Source organism: Neltuma alba, unplaced genomic scaffold, assembly GCF_004799145.2.
Source record: "Neltuma alba isolate B1F8T4 unplaced genomic scaffold, ASM479914v2 tig00004505_pilon, whole genome shotgun sequence".
In the NCBI taxonomy this organism is placed as follows: Eukaryota; Viridiplantae; Streptophyta; class Magnoliopsida; order Fabales; family Fabaceae; genus Neltuma; species Neltuma alba.
In genome coordinates, this window is record NW_021633737.1 from 16908 (window position 1) to 41368 (window position 24461).

Here is a 24461-nt window from a genome sequence, read left to right on the forward strand (position 1 = left end):
TTTACTTACATTACTCTCCTGTAAGTGCATCGTGATTACGTTGTCTGATATATTCTTTATTCTGCGAACAAATGTTATAAATAATTCTAAAACAAGAAGGAGAATATCAGATGAAGAAAGGTGATCAGAAAGATAGCAAAAGAATTTTTATATCATTGTTTTGTACCAATGTCTTATTTTGAAAATATATTAATTAAAAAACAGTTAATATCTTATTCGGAGGCTGGGAAGTATATTAGTTATTCATTCGAGATAGCAAAGTCAAAATTTTGTCACCGGAGTTAAAAAAAAAAAAAAAAGCGATTTGAATTTCTACAATCACGTCGCACCTGTTAACAGCGTCATGGAAAAGCAATCCGTGACACTATTTCGTGTGCTTATTTGAAGGCTTAAAAGGAATGAGAGGGAGAAAGAGAAAATTTTCAAGATAAATTGCCTCGTTTGATATGTGTGTTCTTGCAAACGTTGTATGAATATGAAATGTTCATTTTCAGCCAGATTATTATTTCTAGCACGAATCGGTTTTTCTTGAAAAAACAATTAACGGGAAAATTAACTTGAAAGGAACTGCAGAATGGTTTAAATTTACATTAAAAAATGCGTTATTATTCTGGTAAAAGCTCTTGTTGGTGCCTGACGTGCTTTCACTTGTAAAAGGAAGAAAGAAAGTAGAAATAGCTTTGAGATGCAGCAGATTAGCATGGCACGAGTAAAATATCCAGTTATAGTACTCATCATATTTATGTTGTTGTTATTATTATTTAAGAGCATTCGTTGTTGTTGTCATTAGTTTTCCTTTGAGGAAACATTATACTTCTTATCCATAAAATTATTTTTTTCTTTTTGTGCTCTGCCTCATTTCATCTCATCTTACGGACAAAACAGATCATTAAATTGAAAACTTCCCATTTTGCTCTGTCGAAAGCCTTTCTTTAGGAAATCTGAGCCATGAAAGAAAGTCAGAAGTTAAACCATGAATGAACATTTGAAAATCAATAAATATGCTATGGCAGGCATTCACTGATAATTTCCGACCAATCTTTTGATTTTCCCCAAAGAACATTCCGTATGATTTTTTTTTTTCATTCTTTTTTCTTATCATATATATCAAACTGAGTCATAGCTTACCTTGGGGGTTACCCTTTCAACAATCTGAAAAGGCTACTTGACTGAATTAAATGTCCTTTAAACCTGTGAAGGAGTCTACTTTGATTAAAACAAGATATAGAACCATATCACATGATGAGACTAAAGAGCATATTCAGATCCTCTAAAGTTGAAAATCTTTGAATTGGTGAAGTTGAATAAAAAGTACAGAATTATTTGCATAGCACTGGTACTTAAAGAACCGTTTGGTTCAATTCCTCCATACCTAATTCGTAGTAATTAAGATTTCATTCCCACATCTAGTCCTTTTGGTTTGTCTCTTTTGTCATGAATCATCTTTCTCAAGGAGAGACTCATTATTAGATTTGATGGAATGAGGATACTTTCAATATTCAATCCCATTCCTCTCATCTACACAACTATACCCTCTCCACTCTTTCTCTCTCACTCTTCCTATTCTGAGGGCATTTTGGTACATTATTTTTATTTTCATTAAATAAAATACTGAAGAAAAAATTCTTTCCCATATTCTTAGCATCATACCAAGACACATTCATAGTAATAAATATTCCATATCTGTTGTATCAAAGCAAAAAAATTCCATTTCTATTCTATCCCTAAACTTTCTATGAACCAAACAGATCCACCTTAGCATTCAATTTCATCAGCTACGTCTTCAAAGATCATTTCTTCTTCTAAGAAGTAGGGATCTAAAAGCCTGTTTCTTTTACCAATGTCTCTTCTTGTGGCAATGACATTCGACTCAACAGAAGCTGACAACTTTTCATTTAATCCAGAGAGTTATGGACAGTTTCACAAGGAATGGAAACTCCAGTAAAAGGCAGTGGAAAGCAGAATAATTGCAAAAGAAGCATCTATATTGTACAAATAAGATTGAAATGTCAAAATAACCTTCCCATGATAAGCCAACAACAGGCAATTACTTATGAAATAAGCAAAAGGCGAGGCTATAAATGAACCTAAATATGGTAATAAAAATACAGTATTAACTATTCACTTTTCGGTATTCTTTCCAGTGACATGTAACATTCATGGCAAAAGTCTTGCCTTATCATAAATTTGAAGGGGGCAAAACACCCTGAATATGATACCAAGTACAACAGCTAGCCCTCTACATACAATGCAACATAACAAACAGAACTACAATGTATAAACATCACATTACATACCGTTCTCAGCAGATTCATCATTCTCCTCCTCATCTCTCTGCTGCAGTTTCGCAATCTCGTTCTGCACTTTCTCGAAAATTTGCCTCTTCTGCATCTCCAATTCCTTTTGGAATTCCATCCTCATCTTTTCTAGTTCCACCATCTGTTGCCTTTTGTTATTTTCAATCTTCTCATATATCTCACTGAATTTCTGAATGGAATCAGCAAGTAATTTGAAGGAAGAAGTCTCATCATTGTTCCTTCTAGAACTTCTTTTCTTTGGCTGAAGTCCAACTGAATCTTCTTCGCCAGTAGACTCTGAATTCCCTGGACTATCCCTCATTTCATCACACACATTTGCACGGTTCAAATAAACTCGAGGGTTTGAGAAGACGTAATCTCCTGAGTCCAAACCACAAGATAGACCAGCTTGTGGTTGAGGAGAAGACAACAGTTTATCCATTGTACTAAAATAAACCCATTTACTAGTTCCACCACCCATTTCTGCTAATTTGGCCTTCTCCTTTTTGTACTTTTTCTTTAATGTGTCAAGTCTATTCCTACACTGAGTATCTGTCCTTTCAATTTTTGAAACTTCTTTTACCCTTTCTGCTACTTCTTGCCATTCCTCAGACCGGAGACTCTTTTTTCCACGTTGAATAAACCGGTCACCCCAAGCATTAAGAAGAACAAATGTCTCGTGCTCAGTCCAGTCAGTAAGGGAATTTCTGCCACCAAAGGACGGTTTAGGAGCTGAAGGGGCTGCAACTGCTGGTGCAGGAACACGGGGTGCAAATTCATAAGTTGAAATCAAACTCTTCAGCTTTCTCTTTTTTGGGTGAGATTCTAAATCATCTTCAATCCTTATGGTGTAACTTTTCTGCTTATCATCATCATCATCATCATCAGCACCAGCAGCAAAGTCATTATCACTATCATCCCCATCCCCATTCTCATCATCTTCTTCGTCATCACCATTGTCATCACCTCCTTTCTGGGGAACTTCAATGCTGTTACCTTGATCAACCTCATCATCCTCCTCCTCCTCCTCATCATCATCATCCTCCAGTTCTATATGTTCTCCGTTGTCTTCTTCCTCATAATCATTATCATCTTCAGCATACTCACTTCTAACTGGCTCAGAATGTTGAGAACTCCCAACTGGAAGTTTCTGACTATTCAAATAACCATAACCTTGGTGATGACTTACATCGTATGGGTCAGGAGCATACTTTGCATCATCCTCAGTGTCATCCATTTCGGAATAAAATACAATTGCAAGGAAGTGAAGCCACAGAACTAATATTTTTCTCCAGAGAGACAGTAAAGGAAGTAGCTCCTAGCTTCAAACAACAAGCCTTCAAGACAGCAAGATCATTAACTCCAATATCCCACTCAATGATTCACGTTCCTGAATCAGCCCCCAAGATCTCTTTCTAGTTTTTCGTAGGGTAGAGGTTATAAAATATTACAGGACAACCAGATCATCACCAAATATCAACTCTCAACCAATATTCCAACTAATTATCACGCAAAGGGAAGATCTTTTTTTCCCAAGTAAAATCGCCAAGTTTTGTTTCTTTCCAAGGACATATTTTTCTCAGAAACAAAGGCAATAAATACAGCTCCAATCAAGGGAAAACCCCAAATCAAAGACACATCACTTTTACCTGAAACGACGCAGCTTGACAGCTCCCAGATATGAAAGAATCCAAATTTCCAAACTTTTTCAAGAGAACGGAGCTCCCCAGATAGGCAAATTCTTTAATTTTTGGAACACAAAGGAATAAAACTCAGGATGAAAAAGGAGAGGATGTGAATTGGGAAAGTAGGGAAAGAAGTTGCAGAGTAAACCCGGCGACAAAGACGATTGATGCTAACGTGAGCTGGGTGCATTCGCAACCTCAATCACGACATTTTCATATTTCTCTCAAATTGTCCTGTTGCTCGGAGCTGGACATATGTTTGTAGATTCCTTATATCTGATTTGGGCTTATGTTGTTATTAGGCCTCCATGAGGGCCTGTGGTCCAATCACATAGTTCCTCCGTGTAATACATACAAATAAAAAATATAATTAAATAAAATAAATATTTTAAAAATGAAAATCATTTTCCACGAATAAATCTATCTCTCTCATGAATTAATGGTTCAAGCCCACATGAATAATTAATGGAGTCCGAACAACTAATATTAGCATAATAATTAATGAGAAAATATGAAAATTGATCATAAATATCTTAGGAATAAATGATCCCAAACCCCAAACAATTCTCTTATAAAAAGAATTAGAAGGGAGTAATTTGCTTAAGACTTGAAGTTTTGTTTATGAAAATTTTTTAATTAAATAAAATTACAATATGACATAAACTGAAATTTATTAAGTTATTTTTAATAGAGACTAAATAATTCAAACGAAAAGAATGTTAAATAAATACATCAGTAAAATATTAGTGCTTATCATCAGATCATTATCCACCGCCTTCTTAGGGTAAGTTGGTAGTTGATCATTGTTGTGTAAAAATCAATATCAATATATATCATAAATTTTTTTTAAAGAAAATATAATGAGAAAGTTTAGCCAGTTGGTAAGCAAAAATAAGCAACGGCTTACTTTAGAAATTTCATAAAAATATATTAAAAAATCAAATGAACTAAGTATAATACAAAGTTCAGTTACTGTTTTGATTTTAAAAAGTCACATATTATCACTTAACAATCAAGTGATATAATTTTATTAAAAAAAATTAACGGATATATAATTTTTCAATTAACAATAATACAATATTACCATGTAAAGTAAATAAATCAGAACAAATTTCTGTGCCAGCAAAAATAAAAAAGAACAAATTCATTATTAAGTGGTTAGTTTCTCCTTAAAAACCTAAATAATATATTCATCTTGTTCTAAATATAAGAATCAGTTAGTAAATTTGTATTTAATCTAACATATAAGCCATTAATTTATTTTATCTCTCATATTTATCTTTTTCTTTCAAAATAACTTATCTAAATTTTAAATATAAATTAATATATAAGCTAATGCTACATAAGAATATTTTAGAAAAATCATATTACATTTATTAAAATTAAATCATTTATTTAGATTTTTTAATATACTCAAATTATTTAAATATTTCATGCACTAAAAACCAACTGCTCATATTCTTTCCACTCATATATGCATAAGCCACACAAAAAAATATAGTTATGTTGTGTATATAAAAGAAAAAGAAAATATAGTTATGTATGATATTTATGTCACACAATACATTATTCTCCTCCCACCCCAAACGCACACTTCATATCTCTTCACTTACCAACTTCTTGCCCATAAACGGAAAAGAATTCGGTTACATTCCGTTACACCCAGAGCATTTCAACATGGAAGGGGCGGAACTTAACTAACGATCATATATATATATATATATATATATATAGCGAGAGAGAGAGAGAGCAGAAGAAAGAAAGCATCCTGTTTGATATCATACATTACCAGAAAATCACCTCCAATGGCAACCTCGTGCTTCTTGCGTTTTCAACTCTCCCACTACTTCTTCTCCTTACCTTCTTCTTCTTCTTCTTCTTGTCGATCTCGTTCTTGCACAAGCCATGCTCAGACTGAGAGCCAGTTCAGAGGAATCAGACTTCCCGGGGCAGCATGTTCCCGCCAAGAAACCTCAAGCCAGAGCTTTCTTCCCCCTCTGGGATTGCGACCCAATGCTCTTGTACCCATGAGTGAGTTCAAGATTCTTGTTGTTTCCATCTCGTCTGTTCTTACTTCTCGCCACAATGTTTGATGAATCTTGCAATCAGTATCATCATTCTGATCCGTTTAATGATTGTAACTATATATGCACTGAAGATTTTTCTCACTGCTTCCACTTCTGTTCTTAGTTCTTGCCATGATATTCCAGGAATTTGTTTGGTGAATGACTCTCAGAATCATCATTCTAATCCGTTCAATGAATATAACTTTGTGTGAGTGCGTGTGTAATATGTATATATGTGTGTGTGCGCGCGCGCGCACTGAAGATTTCCTTTCTTGAACCTAGTTTGTTTACGAGCATTCATCTTTTAGTAATTTATATGATTATTTCGTTGACTTCTGCAATTAATCATTTCCATTTCAGAAGAAAGCCAGGTGAAGACAGCAGTGCGCAACCAAAACAATGAGGTTCTGAAATGATGCTAACTTCATAATAATTACAAGTTATTATTCTTATATCATTTGGATTTTTCAAGTGTCCTAAACTGAGTAATAACTTGTATGACCAGATAGCAACTGATCAAGTGGGCAGACCATCATATACCTTTCAGTCTTCCCTAAGTGCTAGATTTGGATTAATTTCCTTAATGCTAGGCCTAATTCTTGGTTATGCAGTTAATCAGAAAGAAAGGACCGCCGCCTATGCAGTTATAGAAACAGTAAGCTTCTGCACAATCTTACTCTCAAATCTCTTGAAAACTTAATTTGCTGTTGATCAGAAACTTATTATTCATGCTTAGAATTTAATTGTTATTTATTATGTTCTGAGATATTACACATATTTTACTGGTTGATGTTCAAATTAGATGAGAAGGGAACTAAAGGAACTGGAAGATCAAATTTCTCTCCTGCAAAGCACCCATGGAGAACAGAATGCCTTGATGAGCATGGAATCTGGTATCTTTAAGCTTTCAGATAAACTCTCAAAAGTTTCAAAGTTGCTGAAAAGCAGGCTTGACGATGATGAACAACTAGAAACCAGAGAGCTCAGGACTGCAAAGGAAGAAGATCTGCAGAAATCAGAGGCCAAGCTCCAAAGTGTGTCCGATGAACTGAGAGATGCTCTGAAGAACAAAGTTATCATGCAGAGAAAATTAGGTCTTGCCCAGAAAGAGTTGGATACTGCCGTTAAAGATTTGAATGCGGAGAAAAAGTTAGTTGCTTCTTTGAAGGATCATGTCCAACTACTGGAGAATCAAGCGGTAAAAGAAAGAGAGCTTAGAAAATCTCTTGAATTGAAGCTGGAGGAGGCTACCGAATTAGTACGTTTAATGAAGGTGAAAGCAAATTTCCTTTTTAATCAACTAAAGGGTTTCAACTCTCGTATTCTCAGCCTTGCAGGTGAAAAAGAGGGTCTTCATAAGCTTCTTGCTGATGAAAGAAGAACATTAACACAGACCCAGAAAAATCTTGAAGATGCACAGAATCAGATCATGAAGCTTGGGCAGGAGAGAGAGGATTTAGAGAGCAAGGCAAATAAACTTGGGAAGGAACTAGATTCTGCCAAGGGTGCGATATTGAGCTTGAAGAGTCAGAAAGTTGTTGGAAATGTTGAAGAGTAAAGTGAAAGCAAGGTCACTGAACAATGCATAGACCTACGTTGTGCACAATTGAGAGATAGATACTGTGAAATGAGTTGTATACAGTAGTTGGTAAGAACAGAAGTTACAGAACAGTTCTTGTTGTCTTCTTTTTGTACTTTTCTTTATTGTTTCAATTCGATTCGATTCCTCCAGTTTTTTTTTTTTTTTTGTAAGAGTAGAGATTATAGAAGATTACAGGACAACCAGATCATCACCAAATATCAACTTTCAACCAATATTCCAACTACTTATCATGCAAAGAAAAGTGATATTTTTTCCCAAGAAAAGTCACCAACTTTTGTTTCTTTCTAAAGGAATATTTTTCCCGGAAAGAAAGGCAAGAACTATAGCTCCAATCAAGAGAAAACCCGAAATCAACAGAGCCCAAAACAAAGACACATTACTTTTACCAGAAACAACGCAGCTTGCTATTTCCCAGATATGAAAGAATCCAAATTTCCAAGCTTTTTGAAGAGAACGCAGCTTCCCCCCGATAGGGAAAATTTTGTAATTTTTAGACCAGAAAGGAATAAAATTCAGGATGAAAAAGACGAGGATGTGAGTTGGGAGAGCAGGGAAAGAAATTGCAGAGTAAACCCGGCGTGAAAGATGATGGATGCTAGCGTGAGCCGAGTGCATTTACAACTTCTATTACAGCATTTTCTTAGATGTGTTATCAGGCCTCCATGGGTGCTTGTGGTCCAATCATGTAGTCCTCTATTTATGTTACATTCTTTTTGTTCTTAATATAAGACATAATCGTTAAGTTAATTTTGGTCCAAAATATAAGACCTATTTTTTATTTTTATTAATTTTTTTGAAATCACCCCTGTGAATATTTCTTCAACCATAATCAAGTAAGTGAAGGAGGGAGGGTATTAAAAAAAGATGATTATGGTGTTTTAGGAGAAACATGACATATTTTTTATAATTAACTAACTTACCTAACTTTTTTAATCTAAATAAATTAGTTAAATAAGTGTTATATTAAGGATCGGAGAAGTAACATATAAATAAGCAAATGATGTAGATTAAAAATATAATTAACATTAATTAAATGTTTTAAAAATGTAAATCATTTTCCAAACGTAAGTAAATCAGGACAAATGTACGTGCCAACGGGAAAAAAAAAAAACTCATTATTGAGTCATTAATTTCTCTTACTAAAGCTTATACTCGTTCTAATAATGCATCTATAAGCAAAACAAGAAAAATGTAATTATGTATGATATTTATGTCACACAATCACAATACTCTCTTGTAGGCCAAAAAAGGGAAAAAGATTTACATTATTCTCTTCCTTATGTGTTCACTTGGCAACAACTTGCACAAAAATGGAAAAGAATTCGGTTACATTCCGTTACCACCAAAGTATTTCAACATGGAAGGGGCGGAACTTAACGAACGATCATATATATATATATATATATATGTATGTATGTGTGTGTGTAGCAACAGAAGAAAGAAAGCATTCTGTTTGATATCACGTACATTCCCAGAAAATCACCTCCAATGGCAACCTCGTGCTTCTTGCGTTTTCAATTCTCCCGCTTCTACTTCCCCTTCCCTTCTTCTTCTTCTTCTTCTTCTGGTCGACCTCGCTCTTGCACAAGCTATGCTCAGACTGAGAGCAAGTTCAGAGGAATCAGAGTTCCCACGGCAGCATTTTCCCGCCAAGAAAACTCAAGCCAGAGCTTTCCTTCTCCACCGGCATTGGGACCCAATGCTCTTGTACCCATTAGTGAGTTCAAAGATTCTCAGCGTTTCCATGTCGTCTGTTTTCTTACTTCTTGCCACGGTATTCCGGAATCAGTTTGATGATTGACTCTAGGTCTTCATTGTGATGTATCTTGCAATCGTTATCATAATTCTGATCCGTTTAATGAATATAGCTTCATTTTGTATGCATGCACTGAAGATTTTTCTTCCTGTTTCCATGTCTGTTCTTATCTCTTGCTACAATATTCGAGGAATTTAGTTCGGCGAATGACTCTAAGCCTTCATTGTGATGAACTTGCAGTCAGTATCATCATTCTGCTGCGTTATAATGAATATGACTTCAAGTATATTATATGCACCGAAGAACTTTCTTACTGTTTTCATGTCTGTCCTTACTTATTGCCAAATATTCCAGGAATTAGTTTCGTGAGTGACTCTCTGCATCGTCACTCTGATCCGTTTAATGGATATGAATTTATATGTCTACATATATATGCATTAAAGATTTGCTTTCTTGAACCTATTTTATTACGAGCACTCATCCTTTAATAGTCTATATAATTACTTCATTGACTTCTGCAATTAATCATTTTTGTCTCAGAAGGAGGCAGGGTGAAGACAGCAGTGCACAATCAAAACACTGAGGTTTTCAAATGCTGTTAATTTCATAATAATTACGGGTTATTATACTTTTATTATTGGGTTTTCTCAAGTGTTCTAAACTGAGTAATAACTTGTATGAACAGATAGCAACTGATCAAGTGGCCACATCATTATATACCTATCAGCCTTCCCCAGTTGCTACGTTTGGATTAATTTCCTTACTGCTAGGCCTAGTTCTTGGTTATGCACTCAACCGGAAGGAAAGGGCTGCAGCTTATGAAGTTATAGAAACAGTGAGCTTCTGCACAATCTTACCCTCCAATCTCTTGAAAACTTCGTTTGTTGTCGATCATAAACTTATGATTCTTGCTTAGAATTATGGTTTTCATTATGTTCTGAAATATTATTTTTATATTTTACTGGTTGATGTTCAAATTAGATGAAAAGGAAACAAATGGTACTGGAAGATAAAATATCTTTCCTGCAAAGCAGCTGTGGAGAACAGAATACCTTGATGAACCTGGAATCTGGAATCTCTAAGCTTTCATTTGACCTCTTTCAAGTTTCGAAGTTGATAAAAAACAAGCTTGATGATGATAAACAACAGAAAGTAGAAACCCTAACCAAAGAGCTCAATACTGCAAAGGAAGATCTGCAGATATCACAGGCCAAGCTCCAATGTTTTACCCAGGAGCTGAAAGCTGCTCTGAAGGACAATGCTATCATGCAGAAAAAATTGGGTGTTGTCCCAAACAAGTTGAATACTGCAACAAAAGATTTGAATGTGGAGAAAATGTTAGTTGCCTCTTTGAAGGATGATGTACAACTATTGGAGAATCAATTGGTAAAAGAAAGAGAGCTTAGAAAATCTCTTGAATTGAATCTGAAGGAGGCCACCGAATCATTAGATGTAATGAACCAGAAAGTAAAGTTCCTTTTTGATCAACTGAAGGATTTCAACTCTCTTATTCTCAACCTTCAAGGTGACAAAGAGGGTGCTCAAAATCTTCTTATAGTTGAAAGAAGGACATCAAGACAGACCCAGAAAAATCTTGAAGATGCACAGAATCAGATCAAGAAACTTGGACAGGAGAGAGAGTTTTTGGAGAGCAAGGCAGATAAACTTGAGGAGGAACTAGATTCTGCCAAGAGTGAGATATTGAGCTTAAAGAATCAGAAGGTTAGTTCTTCAGAAGTTGTTGAAAATGATGAAGAGTAAAGTGAAAGCAAGGTCACTGGAAAATGTATAGAACCACTTTGTGTATAGATGAGACATAGTCGTATTAGATATTGTGAAATGATTTGTATACAGGAATAAGTTCTTGTTGTCTCATTTTTGAAGATCAATCAAGTTTTTGTGTTAAAGGATCTTAATTGGTTGGTTTTGCTCATTTCACTTCAATAGTTCTTTTCACATCTTTGGTGGTATTTTCTATAGAGTGATTTTTAGATGCTTTTATATTTGAAGTGTTTTGTCTGGCAATTTTATATTTTTAAGAGTAATTCTCTGATTAATTATTAATGGAAATTGCACTATAAATGGACTATTATATTAAAAATCGAAGGTGTAGTATTTTGTTTATTAATTTCTACCGATCATAGAGTGAGCATTTCAAATAAGAAATGGGATGGAAATAATTATTATTAAACTACAGATGACATTAGAAGCAAGAGATGACATATGCATAATTATTATGTTATAAATACGTGATCCAAGTTGAGGAAACACAAATAATATTAAATGAGATAAATCATCAAAATGATTGGCTTGGCTTGAAATTTCTTATCATTTTTTTTAACTGATCTTGGCATATTTGCAGACTTAAAATATTCCACAGTAACACTAAGTAGGAAATTTAAAATTTTCTTTTGAAATAATTTAATTATAATTTATTAAGTAGGAAATTTAAATGTTTCTTTTGAAATAATTTAATTATAATTTATCCTTTTATTTTTATAAATATATAAAAATCAATTTTTTACTTTTTATTTGAAATATTTTTAAATAAAAAATTTTATAATACAAATATTAACAATTTAGATTAAAAAAAGAATAAGAAAGATATAAGTTCAAATAATTAGGAACCATAGAGGCCGCAATCGCATCCAAATTTCACATTTCTCAAAACGACGAGTAATAACAGTAAACAGCACATTCGCTGTTTCTCTGGTCTGGTTCTGCAAATCGTCCTCGCGAGTCAATTCAATCTCGCGTAAAAAGTTCGCTAGCCGGAGAGACCCTTCCAAATCTCAAATATTCTGTTTCTTCTCGATCTCAAGCTATTCATTCAAATTTTCTCTGGTCAGGTTCTGGGCAAGTTTTCTCTTTTGAGGCCGGAGCCTGTCTAAAGTATTTGTAGGAATTCGCTACCGCATCAACCTCCGCAAGAAAGTAGCAATCTTTTCATATTTTTCTGTTTTGTTTACTGTGATTCACTCATGTTTTTCCTTCTTCGGGAAATTATTGGTGACTTTCTTGCACTTGTTTCGCTGTTAAACAGTTATTGCTTCCGGAATCTGGATCTGAGCGTCTATATTTCTGAGTTCGGGTTTGGATGGTGAACTATCCAATGAATGGAATTGAAGATTGAATGCAACTAAGCATGATGATGCTTTATGAGAATTTGGGTTCCTAAAAATCGATCACTTTTCTGAAGAACAAGTGTTCCAGCTTCAATTGTTTAGATTTCAGGTGTTTTGTGGGGATGAGTTGTGTGGTTACGATTCAATTATTCTTATAGGAAATTTTCATCCTCAGGTTTCGGAGATCAGGCGTCTGAGAACTTGCCGTCATGTTCTATGGTGCGGTGGTCTGGGACCCTTGGCTTATTGTTGCTCAAATTGTTTGTCTTCAATGCTTATATTATATAACTCTCGGCTTGTTCTTGTCGATACTTGTCGGGACTCGCGTATCTCGGTTAAGCCTCGTATACTTCTTTGATTATGTGACCATCACCACCTCTACGGTTACTGGTTGGTGTGTTATTGCCTCATTTCTGCTCAGCTCTTTTGCAGGGTAAATATTATTCTTTACTTTCTTGCCTCAATAAGGTTATTGTGATCCTAATTCATGACTATGTAATCAATTTGCCATAATTGATCAAATTATATATTATATTTTGGTCAATAGGTTATAGTTAATCAGTTAGTTTTGAGTGTATGTTGTGTCTATGCTCCTTGACATATCATTTATTGAAATATGAATTCTCCATAATGAACATTTCACATTAATTTCTTAACTTCTCCTGCTCATCTGAACTGCTTGTGACCTAATTCCCATGATACAGATGTGAAATCGAACTTTGTGGATATGGATTTTCTTGAGCTTGTGCATTACTCGTATTGCTTCTCTTTTAACTTTATCTTATTGTTTTGTCTGCATGCTTATAATTGCTATCATTCTGAAATTAATTCTATCTACTGTGCTCAATTTCAGACTGTTTTGGTTAAAATGCACGATATTCAGTCCTCTGTAATATGTAATATTTCCGTATGAACTCTTTGATATATTTTTCTGACACTTTTTTACTTTTAATTATTTACAAAACTAGCATATTTCCTACGCCTTGTTCGAAATTCAGTTAATGGTATAGGAATATATTATAGTGGAAAAAAGAAGACGCCACCTCTAATGATAAACTTAAAGGAAGAGTATCAATCTATTCTACTTTTGTCTATTACATTGTCTCATTTATTGTAAATAGCTATCTTTAAATGTGTAGGTTCTCCTGTTTGGTTATATGACATGTATTTGGTGATCTTCATTTTAGCTTTTTTTTTTTTTTTGTAATTTATTCACAGTGATACTTGGTGTCTTCCACATCTTTTTAGTGAGTGTACAGTAAGAAAACTTAAACACCACGGGTTTTTTTTCCCACTTTCTAAAACATTATTGGCTGTTATGTCAAGTCATGGAGCTTTGTTACATATGAATGAGAAGGATATCCATCTTTTACTAGGATTTTACATGTCTGCCACTTCTGTTTGAAATATAGCCTATGAACTGTAGTTATTTTTTCCTGCAGTAGGTCAATCTTTCTAAGAGTTGCATACTGTAATAGGTTGAATTTAAATATCAACATTGTGATTGTCAGACCTGGCTGACCTTTATGTTTGCTTATATCTTGTTAACTGAAAATTTCTCACTATTACAGCTTTATAAGGAAATGAAAACATAAACAATAATTGGATTTTGGGCCATATTTGGCCATTTCTTGGGAGATCCAATGCTTCTATGATGTTTTATGATTTTTTTTTTTTTGGGTTCGTATTTGGAGGAGGGATGAAGAAAGGCCTTTGTGGCAGTTATGGGGTGTCACGGGGTTTGTATGCCTCTTTTATATTGGTTTGTAGACCTGAATTTTTATGGCTGTTCTGTATTGTACTTACTCTACAATCTTATTTTTGCAGGTCTGTATATATGTTTTATTTAATTGAAAGGGCAAAGAAATGTTTGGATTTTTCAGCCACCCTCTATATCATCCATCTTTTTATATGCATTGTGTATGGAGGTTGGCCATCTTCTATCACTTGGTGGATTGTGAATGGTACTGGGGTTGCTATCATGGCATTGTTAGGTGAATATCTGTGCATTAAACGTGAGCTCCGGGAGATACCAATAACACGATTGCGTTCAAGTAAGAATCTTGTCATTTAAGGCTGTTTGGCTGACCTGGTTTTGTTGATTTATATGGTTGATTAATTGAGATGTGTTTCATTTGAAGATCTGTCTATGCACATGGTATGTTGTCTTATAAATGTCTTTTATTTGTTTCATGTCATATTTGGGCTGTAACAGTGTCAGATTTGGAGCAGGGTTTTGGCCAAACAAACCCCGCTAAGTTGGGTTAAAACTTCTTGACCCTACACGGCCCTAAGATATCTGAGACCCAATCTTGATCAATGATTATGCTTTTTCAGATCGGGTCTCTTGGCGTGTTTGGTAATAACGTTTTGAACATTTTAGAACTGAACTTCGGTGGGGCAGTCCCTGGCAAAACACTGCTTGTTTTGGTGGTAAATGGTACTTACATTAACCAAATGTGATTATATCAGTGGGGTTGCCATTAAAAAAGAATAATATTATCAGTTTGTCAACCTGGTGTATTGAATACACTGACCGTAGACTCATTTTTTGTACTGCCGCTGTCCCCATTTTTTAATTTGTTTTTACCTTTGGAATTCTTATTGTTACACTTTCTGAACATTTTTGCAATGTTAGAACTCATTTCAATTTTGTTTTTATCCAGAGTAAACTGATTTTCTTTCTCTCTGATCGAACTGAACTAACCATGTTGGTTAATTTGTTGTTCTATTCTGCAATTCTTTCTTCCTCTTGAACCTCCAAGATTATTTGGACACATAGATGCACTGGCAAGAAATCAGTTTCATTGCTTTACCTGTGATTTGACTTAACTGAGTTCGTTGCAGATGTTTGATTGACAGTGAGTTGAAATCAAGAATTGTTGTGTTCGGGGATCATAACCGCACCTGATTCTATGCTTTGAATTTGGATGATCTCCCAGATAAAGCCCATGAATTGCATGATTATTCATGCTACTGGAAGAATTACCCTCTCCAACGAATTCTTCCTTGGTTTCTTAGAAAGCATAGATAATCCCACTAGACTAGTACACCATTTTTCAAGAAACACCAAAAACTTTAATGGAAGTAATTCTTTTCCTCCTTATTCTCATTTTCCTTTTCTTCTGTGAGTTTTCTGATCTGTTTATGATCTTAAAAGCGTATGTTAATTTTGTATACTGATAGTCTGCGACAATGATATGTTAACGAGATCTCTTGGTCAATAACATATCTAAGGACTGGGTTGTTGACAGAACACAATAGCATTGTATGATTCATGTAGCCGATCCCACCTAGTGGGATAAGGCTTGTTGTTATTGTTATTGTATAGCCTGCGACTCCCCCACTCCCCAAGCAAAAAACCAAAGGCAAAGGTTTTTAAAAAATAAAAAAGGTCGGTCTTTCTTTTATATGATTTAGTCCATGGTTTGGTTTGATGCGTTTTGGTGGTTTTCAACATGAAACATATTTGTAATTGCTGGTTTTTGCCGTCACTTAGGATTCTGAAACTGTGGTCCTAGCTGTTAAGGAATAAAAATTTGCATTGTGTGGTCAGGATTCAGGATATTAACAACATCATTGCCTTTAAATTCATCTCCCTCCATCTTCAAATAATCCATCTATCGTGGCCTTTGTTTTTAAGTCATGGAGGTGCATAATATTACTGTTTGAAGGCACATTAATGTATCTGAATAATATGTAGTGGAGAAATAAGTTGATGTGTTCATGGTCAGAAATTTTCTTCTTTCTTTCGGTCTAAAATGGTTTTCCTTCCTGTTTTTCCTGAACAATATTTTACTTCTTTTTAGAAACCCATTTCTGCCCTTCTCAAGTAAGGGTTGTTTTTCCAGTGATTGATATGCTTGAGATCCAATATGAGCTGGTGACTGTTTCAAAGGTGAATAAAATGATAAATGACGTGTCCTTGGGTGGGTGTCTTGATTAATGCCTAATTGTAACAATTTTGAATATAATAGATCAATATGAAAATCTTAGAATTTATTGTAAGAGATGATGCATCTTGATAAACTTCATTATACTAATTTAGTTTCAATTTTGCGGCCAGATTTGTAAATAATTGTTGAAGCAATCAAATAATTCTAAATGGAATGATATAGTATGGTTAGGTTTATTAAATTTTCTTATATTTTTCTTCTAGCTAAAAATCTACCATACATACCTTCTTAAGGTTGGTCAAATATCAATGGGAGAATTATAATCAAGTCCCACGGAAAAAAAATTACAAAGTAAGTTTTAGATGTTATTTTTTACTATAAGACTTGTCATTATATGCTACTCAGGTTGTTATTGTAATTTTTTAGCAATTATTTTTTTTTTTATAAGACTTGATTGTAATTCTCCTAATATCAATCAATAAAAGGTTCTTGTAATGGCCAGATAAACTCCTGGGAGTATTGCATTAAAGGGTTCGTGAAGAAGGTTGACACATCTAATTGTATCATGTCGGAATTAATTTACCAAATGGTAGTTGTTACTCTTTAGTTTAAATGCGAGGGTTAAATAATTATTTTATAAATATTAAGAAAATTAGTAAAGTTAATTATTTATAAAAAAATGTGTTATGTTAATTTTTTTAATAAAAAATATCCCTTTTAATATGTGCAATTAATATGTATAGTTGGGATAAAAAATTGTAAAGTAAACTAAGATCTTATATTTAACGTCAAAGTAATCTCCTTCATTAGATCTTTGAAATCAGAAGTGCTTTGGAAGGCATCAGGAATTTAAGATATGTTAGAGTGGTGGTCTGGTGGGTTTAGAAACGTAATAAGTATTTAATGAAGTGAGTATTGTGGAAGGACTCAGGATATGTTGGAATTTTGGAATGATGGGTCAAAAATGTAATAGCTGCTTGTGGCTGCTAAGGCACTCAGTGGTATAAAGCAGTTGGCTTATCTCTAGAGAACATAACTAAAGAAATTAGGAAATTTTGTATTGGATTGAAACGCCAAAATTGATCAAACCTGTTGGGAGGCTAACGATTGTGCTCATTGATACAGTAAGTTAAATGGAAAACGTTCCGTTGGTTCCTTTTACTATCCCCCTTAGCGTTGTAAGGATTTGAGTGATTTGGACTTAGTTTTTTTTTTTTGTGTTTCGTTCTTCCTGTAACCATAACTTCTATTTTCCTTTTAAAACAAAGACTGCCATGCATCCATTTCTTTCAAAATTTACATGGGAATGAAGCCCTACAAATATCTCAGTTGGCCGTTGGACGCTCTTTTCTTTTGACCCACAAAGAAGAATCACTCCTGAATCAAGACTAGGCCTCTCACTGTCTCTGCTGTAACGAAGCGCAAACCCATAAACTTTGGGATTCTGTCACAGACCAAAATCTCTGCAGAGCCAACTGACTAAAGATGTTGTTAGTTATCAATCTATGTCCTTAAAAGCCATCAATGGAACAAGAGGCTGAGCTTCTCAAGGAATTGAAATGGCAGCCACAGCTTCTGCTACAGTGAGATACAGTCCTTTCTCGTCAAAAGACTCCAAAACTTTTGACTGATGTAGCTTCTCCATCACAGTTCCAACCGGATTTACCAACACAAGCTGCATAACATATTCTAACCATTGAGGAAACTTGCTTATTTTTGGAAATTTGGTTATTTTTATATTCTTTCGACCTCAAAGATCTGCTATATTAACTATACCTGAATTGATCTTTTTTCCAGTATCCTTCTAAGTTCACAAAGTGCGTCGAGCCCACTTGTGTCTATGGCTGTAACAGCTGATAAAATAATATGGTTAGTCCGAATAACCGTGGAACCTTAAACAAATGACGTCTCAACATGGATCCCTTTATGGGAGAAGTGTAGAGAGAAATAGACACAAATAATATTCATTATTATATATCTATCTCTTCTCTTCTCTATCTTCCACTTTAGGTAAGTCAGTTTGATACAAAGGCGTAACAATTTTGGTCCATAAAATATACCTGTCATGTCTAAAATTAAGCAGGTCAATGTACTTTCTTTGTTTGCTTTCACACGCTCTTCCTCTTCTCGTACCCATCTCAGTGTTCTGAAACAGGACAAGTTCTTCACCAGAATTACTAAAGAGAAGTATATCCCCAATGTATTGAACCTGAAGTTCTACAAATAGTCTTCCCTTACCTTTCTTGCAGATAAGTTGAATTAGCAAAGTAAATGGGTGATTCAACAGCAAGAATGAGAAATGAAGGAATCCTTGAAGCTTCTTTGTATTGGTTTAGGTTATGATATATCTGTGTTCCTGGAATATTTCCCAAAACCAAAGTGTTTGGTCGAGTTACATGGAGTAGGATCTTGAAGATAGATATTCCCACCTGCACAAATTGAACAAGCCAATGAACATTTATCATTCACAAAACGTATCAATACATGTTTCCATTTCTGACAGTTTAGTTAATCTAAATGGATATAGAAAACTTACTGCTATGCCAAGGCCGAGAGGTACTGAGATGAACACCACACCAAAGAAGGAACATAAACAAGCTAAGAAGTCAATCTTGTCAACCTTCCACAATTTATATGCAGCTTGGAAATCTATTAGTCCAATTACAGCGGAGATTATAATGGCTGCTAAGACAACGTTTGGTGTGTAACGAAACAGTGGCATGAGAAATAGAAGAGTCACTAGAACAGCTGAAGCCATGATTATGTTTGAAACTGTTGTCTTTGCTCCAGCATTGACATTAACAGCCGATCGTGAGAAAGATCCTGCAAGTTTATTATTCACACCAGAAAGTGAGATTTTCTCAAACATTGCTGATGATTTCAAGATATAACTAAAAAGCATGTTTGGTTTTAGGTTTGATGGTTTCCAACGTGAAACCAAATAATCATTAAGATTCAACTGGTCATATATACAAGTAGAATCAAAATCGTTACCTGTTGTGACATAACATGAAGTACAACAACCGACTATGTTCATGATTCCAATGGCCATCATTTCTTTGTTTCCATCCACTTGGTAGTTGAAAAGTGTAGCAAATGTCCTTCCCACTGCTATTCCTTCCTGAAACAAAAGATTATATGTTCTAGTCTGTGTGTTTATCAGAAACTTTTTCTAGGACATGAAAAAGTTTCCGGGTATAAGACATTACAGTGAGAGACAATATTCCGGTAACAATCCCAGTTTTGATAGTGAGTGCTAAATATTGACCATTGAAGTATAACATGTTTGATGATGGTGGATTAACGCCCTCTGGCAAGTGGCCAATCTGTCATAAGAAAAGAAAACGAAGGAAAATATTAGAATTTCATGTCCTTTTTAGTGTTAAAAATCCTAATGAAAATGGGCTTTCTTACAATTGCAATTTCATGAGCTTTATTTCTGAGACAGTACACCAGAAGTGTTGATAGAATAACTGATGTCAAGGGGGCAGCTGCTGAAACCCAGAATAGTTTTGGTTTCTTCAAGCTCTGTTTCAATTTTCAGAATTTCAAACTTTGACAAGCTAAATACTAATAAAAAAGTAAATAACACTATAATATATATATATATATATATATATATATTGTAGAGACTTACAATGTGTCTCGTTATCAACAGAAAGGCCAGGAAGCCGACTCCCAGGGTAACGGTTTGCCATGACCACTGAACAAGATGCTCATATACTTTAATGAACAATCTTTGTAAATTAGCATAGTATTAAAATATAACTCTTTTATGCACTTTATTGAAAAACTTATAGAATCTGAAAATGGAAATAAAAAGGTCACTTGATTCTCCTGGAGAGAAAAAAACCCGAATTAGATTCTCCAACATAATTCTAAAGTAAAACAAGATTTACGTTACTTTCGGCTCACAGTTCCAGAGCATAATCATGATTTCTTAAAGTTAACTTTACTCTTAAAAAGTTCAGTCTATCTAGGTTTTGGTTCATCTCTCTATATACCTTTTGTTGCCATTAAAGGTTATTAAGATCAGAAGCATGTTTCATAATTTGATTGAAAAGTGAAGTTTTAGATATACCTCGCTTCTTTGTTTAAATACAGAGGTCAAAACAGGAACTATTTGCATCTTGTTTGTGAAATTCACAATTCCAAGCATCCCTTTAAGCTGTTGAAGTGACACAATGATGGCTGCACCCGCCATGAAACCAACCAGCGTCGGTTTTGAGAGGAAATCAATTATAAATCCTAATCTGCATAGTTATCAGAACACAAGTTTCAAGTCATCACTGTCTATAATAATAACTGAATTATGTTTAGAGAATTCAACATTTTGAACATTTTATTTGTTACCTACCGACCATTTAAGTGAATATTACTTACCTCAATTAGTTTTTAAAGGTGTAACAATTAACACTTGCTATTTTATGGAACATTTCATATTAGCATAATTATATATAACCCCCATAACTTTTTCAAATCAGATAACCCCATTGACCTATGAAACATGACAGAAAATCCTCTAAAGTTTGTTTGTTTGTTTTGGCAACTAAACCCTCACTTTGAGTTAGGTGTAAACAATAAATAACTCCTTAACTTTTATGCAAATAAATCGAACCAGTTTGCGTGATTATCTTTAAAATGAAGCCTAAAACTCACCCTATTTGGATGATTCAAATTTAATATTTTGTTCTTTTTTTTTTTGAAATAATTATTTTAATGGGTATAAAATCTAAAACAAAAATATCATCTTAAATATCATTTTTTTTTTTAAAATAATTTTTATTTTTCAAAATAATTAGTTAAAAATATTAAATCTAGACTTCCTATATCAGATTTAGACAGTCCAAAGGACATGAGGGTTGGGTGCTCATTCCAAACCGCTTGAAAATATCTCTCCTATTATATAATATTATACTATGGGTAAAACAACATATAAATTAATGAACGATGAGATTATTTATATAAATTTAAAGGTTTACAAGGTTTCTTATCAAGTTTTAGATATCAAAAGAGCTATTGGCATATGGTTGAAAATTAGGTATAACTTAGCTTTGTCTGAACCATAAACCCTACACCATATAAGAATTTGGTTTTGTTTAAACTATACATTTTTCCTCTGCTATTTTTTTTTTTTTACAAAATTCAGGTTTTTGAATTAGTCAATTCGTTTTTATTAAATTCAGTTTGAGGTTATCTAAATATTAATATTTTTTGAATTAATTTTACCTCTAATTAATTATAATATTCTTTTGTGATTTTTTTTACTATTTCTCTCTTATGCCTACCCTCTTTTGAATAAGGGTACATTTTTAAAAAAAATGCATTTTTACATATCTATTCTTTTAATTAATGTTAACAAATTTTTTTAAACCACACAATTTTTTTCACCGAATACAGTTTCATAATTTAGATCTTATTAAAAAAAAAACTAAAAGTTAAGTGTACATTAGTTGGTTGTCCTCTAAGAGTTGAGGTTTCAATAGTTATGCTTTTATAACACCTAACTCAATTTACACATTCTTGCATGTGTTCCAAGTAATTTTAAAAGTCATGACTTATGAAGGTATTAATTAAAAAAATGAAAAAGAAAAAAGAAATAGTTTGATGACTATTAAGATTTCACTATGGGCACAGAAGTGAGAGGTAAAAAATTATCCATATAAAAATAGTTATTGAGATAGAAGAAGCATTTTACACTATCCATTATGTCATTAGATATCTTATACCGCTAAGTTCCCGTCATTTTCTCCTTTTTTTAGGGGGAGCCTGATAACGAAGGATTTATGGTTCAGGAAAGATACGATAATTTCTGCAAATATGAACAGAAAAAAAAAAAAGGAAAAAAAAACAGAGAAAGCAAAGATTTAATACCTTAATATACCCAGAGAAGCTTGGAATACACCAGCAAAGAAAGTGGAAGTAAGGGCTAATTTGAGATAGAGAGTTGGAAAATGAACAAAAGAAACTGATTCGCTTAACATTGATCCCATAACCAAAGAAGCAATTGAAACAGGGCCAACACCCACATGTCTTGAGCTCCCAAGCAAAGAATATATTAATGGAGGAACGAAGCTGGAATCTGCATGATCATGTTCATAAACATAACTTCAGAAACCAGATTCACCATATTAACACAATCTCTAACTCAAATGCTGTCTGGAAAAACAGAGGATACTAACATAGTCCAATTATGGGTGGCAAATTCGCAAGCTTCGCATAACTGATTCCCTACAGAAACCAAAACAAGGTCAAGAAATTTTTCAATCTGGTTTAGTTTTTAAACAGAGTAAGCTTTGATGAAACAGAGCACTGTATGTTAAAAGAGGGGAAGCTACACAAGTATGAGACATGTCAGGGTACTAAACCACGATGAATGATCAAAATGAACAATGAACAATGAACAATGAACGAGAATTCTGGATTTAGAAAGAGATTCATAAGATAGAGAGAGAATGAGGAATCTTTTTGGGACCTGAGGAATGGCTAAACTGGCAATGGTGAGGCCAGAGACGATATCAGAACGGAGAAATCTGAGATTATACTTAGGCGCCCATTGAAAGATGGGGAAGAGAAATTGAATACCCAGAAGCAATTTTCTGAGCCAAGTTTGATTCTTGAATCTGAACAAAGGATCATCTGGGAAGAATATCTCAGAGATCCTATGCTTTAGTTTTTGAAGTGTGGTTTGGTGGGGAGGCAAGCGAACAGAGTGAATTTGCAGGGGCATGTGGTTTTGGATTTTGATAGTGGTTTCATGGCAATCAAAATGATCGACTCTGGTGTTGGAGTTCAACCCCATTTCGTTTTGCAAAAATAGAAACAAAGTCTGATTCTGAAGAACAAAGAAAGGAGAGAACTCGGGATTTATAGAGAAGGAAGAAGATGACAGGTAACTTTCTTGTGGGAGGTTACAGGTAGTTGTCGTTAATGGCATGTAGGGGCAGTTTAGTCAAATTATTATGTTTATGAGTCATTCATTTACTTGAATTTAGTCAATTTATAAAATGTATTTTAAAAATGTTTTAAAATTTAATTTAATCAATTTTTTTAAAATTTTTTGTCCTTATTGATTACCTACTATAATACTATATTAATTATACTTGTTTTTCTACTTGTTCTCTCACCATCTTCCTAGAAATAAGAGTATTTTCTAAAAATAAATATGTTTAAATATTTATTATTTTTAATCAACTTTGAATAACTTCTTAATTTATAGTTATTTGTTATATATTTCGGAGAGAGAGTAGTTATTAAATTTGACAAATAAGTTATTCTATTGATAATTTATTAATAAAATGATTTTTTATAAAAATTTATCAACTACGTCTATAATATTACATGTTGATTAGATTTATTAAATCATTAGTTCCATTTTCTTTTTAGATGAAAAAAATCATTAGTTCTCTATTTTACAGGAATTTCATTCATCTAATTAAGTATAAATATAATTATAAGTTTTTTAAATTTAGTCATTTAAGTTACATAAAGAAACAATTTATTTATCACCACCACTAGTTGTTAGATTGAGTAGAAAAAACTTAATGCTCCTAAAAAAGTTTAGGGGTATGAATTTTGTGAATTAGAAAATTACACTAGAAGAGTTACTTCCTATTTAGACCTATAAAGCTTGAATTTAGACTAATTAATAACATTGAAAATCACATAGTTGGATACCAAAACAAATCTGTTTAGCCAATAAAAATTGGTTCAATTGGAAAAACCCATTTTAAAAAATGATGCAAGGACTTTGTTGATTCATAATATGTGAGTAGTTTTATAAAATGTGAAAACTGCTCTAGTCCTAATAATTTATTGGGAATTGAAATTAACTATTTTTTTAAAAAAAGAAAATATCTAATTTTTTTGAATAAAAAACTATTCAGCATTTATAATATTATTATATTATATAATAATATAATATACCCCCCGCGATGCAAAGAAGTATTCGATCAAGCGCATCAATTGGCGTGAAACTTTGAAAAGTGGTGTTTGTACAAAACCAAACCGGAAAATAATTTTTAAAGAATAGA

General features: G+C 33.5%; 4 protein-coding genes across 4 annotated transcripts; 2 read left to right on the forward strand and 2 right to left on the reverse strand.

Annotated features, from left to right (window-relative positions):
• Positions 1–2125: 2125 nt before the first annotated feature.
• On the reverse strand, positions 2126–4185 carry LOC114744980 (trihelix transcription factor ASIL1). The gene has a single exon (XM_028933116.1). It carries the CDS (start codon positions 3532–3534, stop codon positions 2290–2292), a length of 1245 nt encoding a protein of 414 aa, XP_028788949.1. The 5' UTR covers positions 3535–4185; the 3' UTR covers positions 2126–2289.
• A 1602-nt stretch (positions 4186–5787) lies between these two features.
• On the forward strand, positions 5788–7606 carry LOC114744975 (MAR-binding filament-like protein 1). The gene is made up of 4 exons (XM_028933108.1): positions 5788–6013; positions 6409–6452; positions 6554–6703; positions 6851–7606. The coding sequence occupies exons 1-4, from the start codon at positions 5788–5790 to the stop codon at positions 7604–7606; spliced, it is 1176 nt and encodes a 391-aa protein (XP_028788941.1).
• A 4541-nt stretch (positions 7607–12147) lies between these two features.
• LOC114744973 (protein SYS1 homolog) lies at positions 12148–15812 on the forward strand. The gene is made up of 4 exons (XM_028933106.1): positions 12148–12341; positions 12451–12965; positions 14360–14586; positions 15380–15812. The coding sequence occupies exons 2-4, from the start codon at positions 12742–12744 to the stop codon at positions 15385–15387; spliced, it is 459 nt and encodes a 152-aa protein (XP_028788939.1). The 5' UTR covers positions 12148–12341; positions 12451–12741; the 3' UTR covers positions 15388–15812.
• A 1865-nt stretch (positions 15813–17677) lies between these two features.
• On the reverse strand, positions 17678–23246 carry LOC114744974 (probable sulfate transporter 3.4). Its single transcript, XM_028933107.1, has 13 exons — positions 22904–23246; positions 22611–22659; positions 22303–22510; positions 20510–20681; positions 20066–20131; positions 19843–19956; positions 19638–19754; positions 19423–19549; positions 18965–19251; positions 18667–18857; positions 18489–18574; positions 18205–18281; positions 17678–18103 (listed from the first exon to the last, which is right to left on the reverse strand). The coding sequence occupies exons 1-13, from the start codon at positions 23228–23230 to the stop codon at positions 17975–17977; spliced, it is 1950 nt and encodes a 649-aa protein (XP_028788940.1). The 5' UTR covers positions 23231–23246; the 3' UTR covers positions 17678–17974.
• Positions 23247–24461: the final 1215 nt, after the last annotated feature.

What these genes read in the sequence shown, in the direction of transcription:
- LOC114744980 (XM_028933116.1), bottom strand. Translation starts at nt 3,534, where the DNA reads ATGGATGACACTGAGGATGATGCAAAGTATGCTCCTGACCCATACGAT.
- LOC114744975 (XM_028933108.1), top strand. Translation starts at nt 5,788, where the DNA reads ATGGCAACCTCGTGCTTCTTGCGTTTTCAACTCTCCCACTACTTCTTC. An exon ending in CAATGCTCTTGTACCCATGA is followed by an intron (nt 6,014 to 6,408) that starts GTGAGTTCAAGA and finishes TTTCCATTTCAG; the next exon opens with AAGAAAGCCAGGTGAAGACA. An exon ending in TGCGCAACCAAAACAATGAG is followed by an intron (nt 6,453 to 6,553) that starts GTTCTGAAATGA and finishes TTGTATGACCAG; the next exon opens with ATAGCAACTGATCAAGTGGG.
- LOC114744973 (XM_028933106.1), top strand. Translation starts at nt 12,742, where the DNA reads ATGTTCTATGGTGCGGTGGTCTGGGACCCTTGGCTTATTGTTGCTCAA. An exon ending in CTGCTCAGCTCTTTTGCAGG is followed by an intron (nt 12,966 to 14,359) that starts GTAAATATTATT and finishes TTATTTTTGCAG; the next exon opens with GTCTGTATATATGTTTTATT.
- LOC114744974 (XM_028933107.1), bottom strand. Translation starts at nt 23,230, where the DNA reads ATGGGGTTGAACTCCAACACCAGAGTCGATCATTTTGATTGCCATGAA. An exon ending in TCAACTTATCTGCAAGAAAG is followed by an intron (nt 18,575 to 18,666) that starts GTAAGGGAAGAC and finishes GTCCTGTTTCAG; the next exon opens with AACACTGAGATGGGTACGAG. An exon ending in CTTAATTTTAGACATGACAG is followed by an intron (nt 18,282 to 18,488) that starts GTATATTTTATG and finishes TTATTTTATCAG; the next exon opens with CTGTTACAGCCATAGACACA.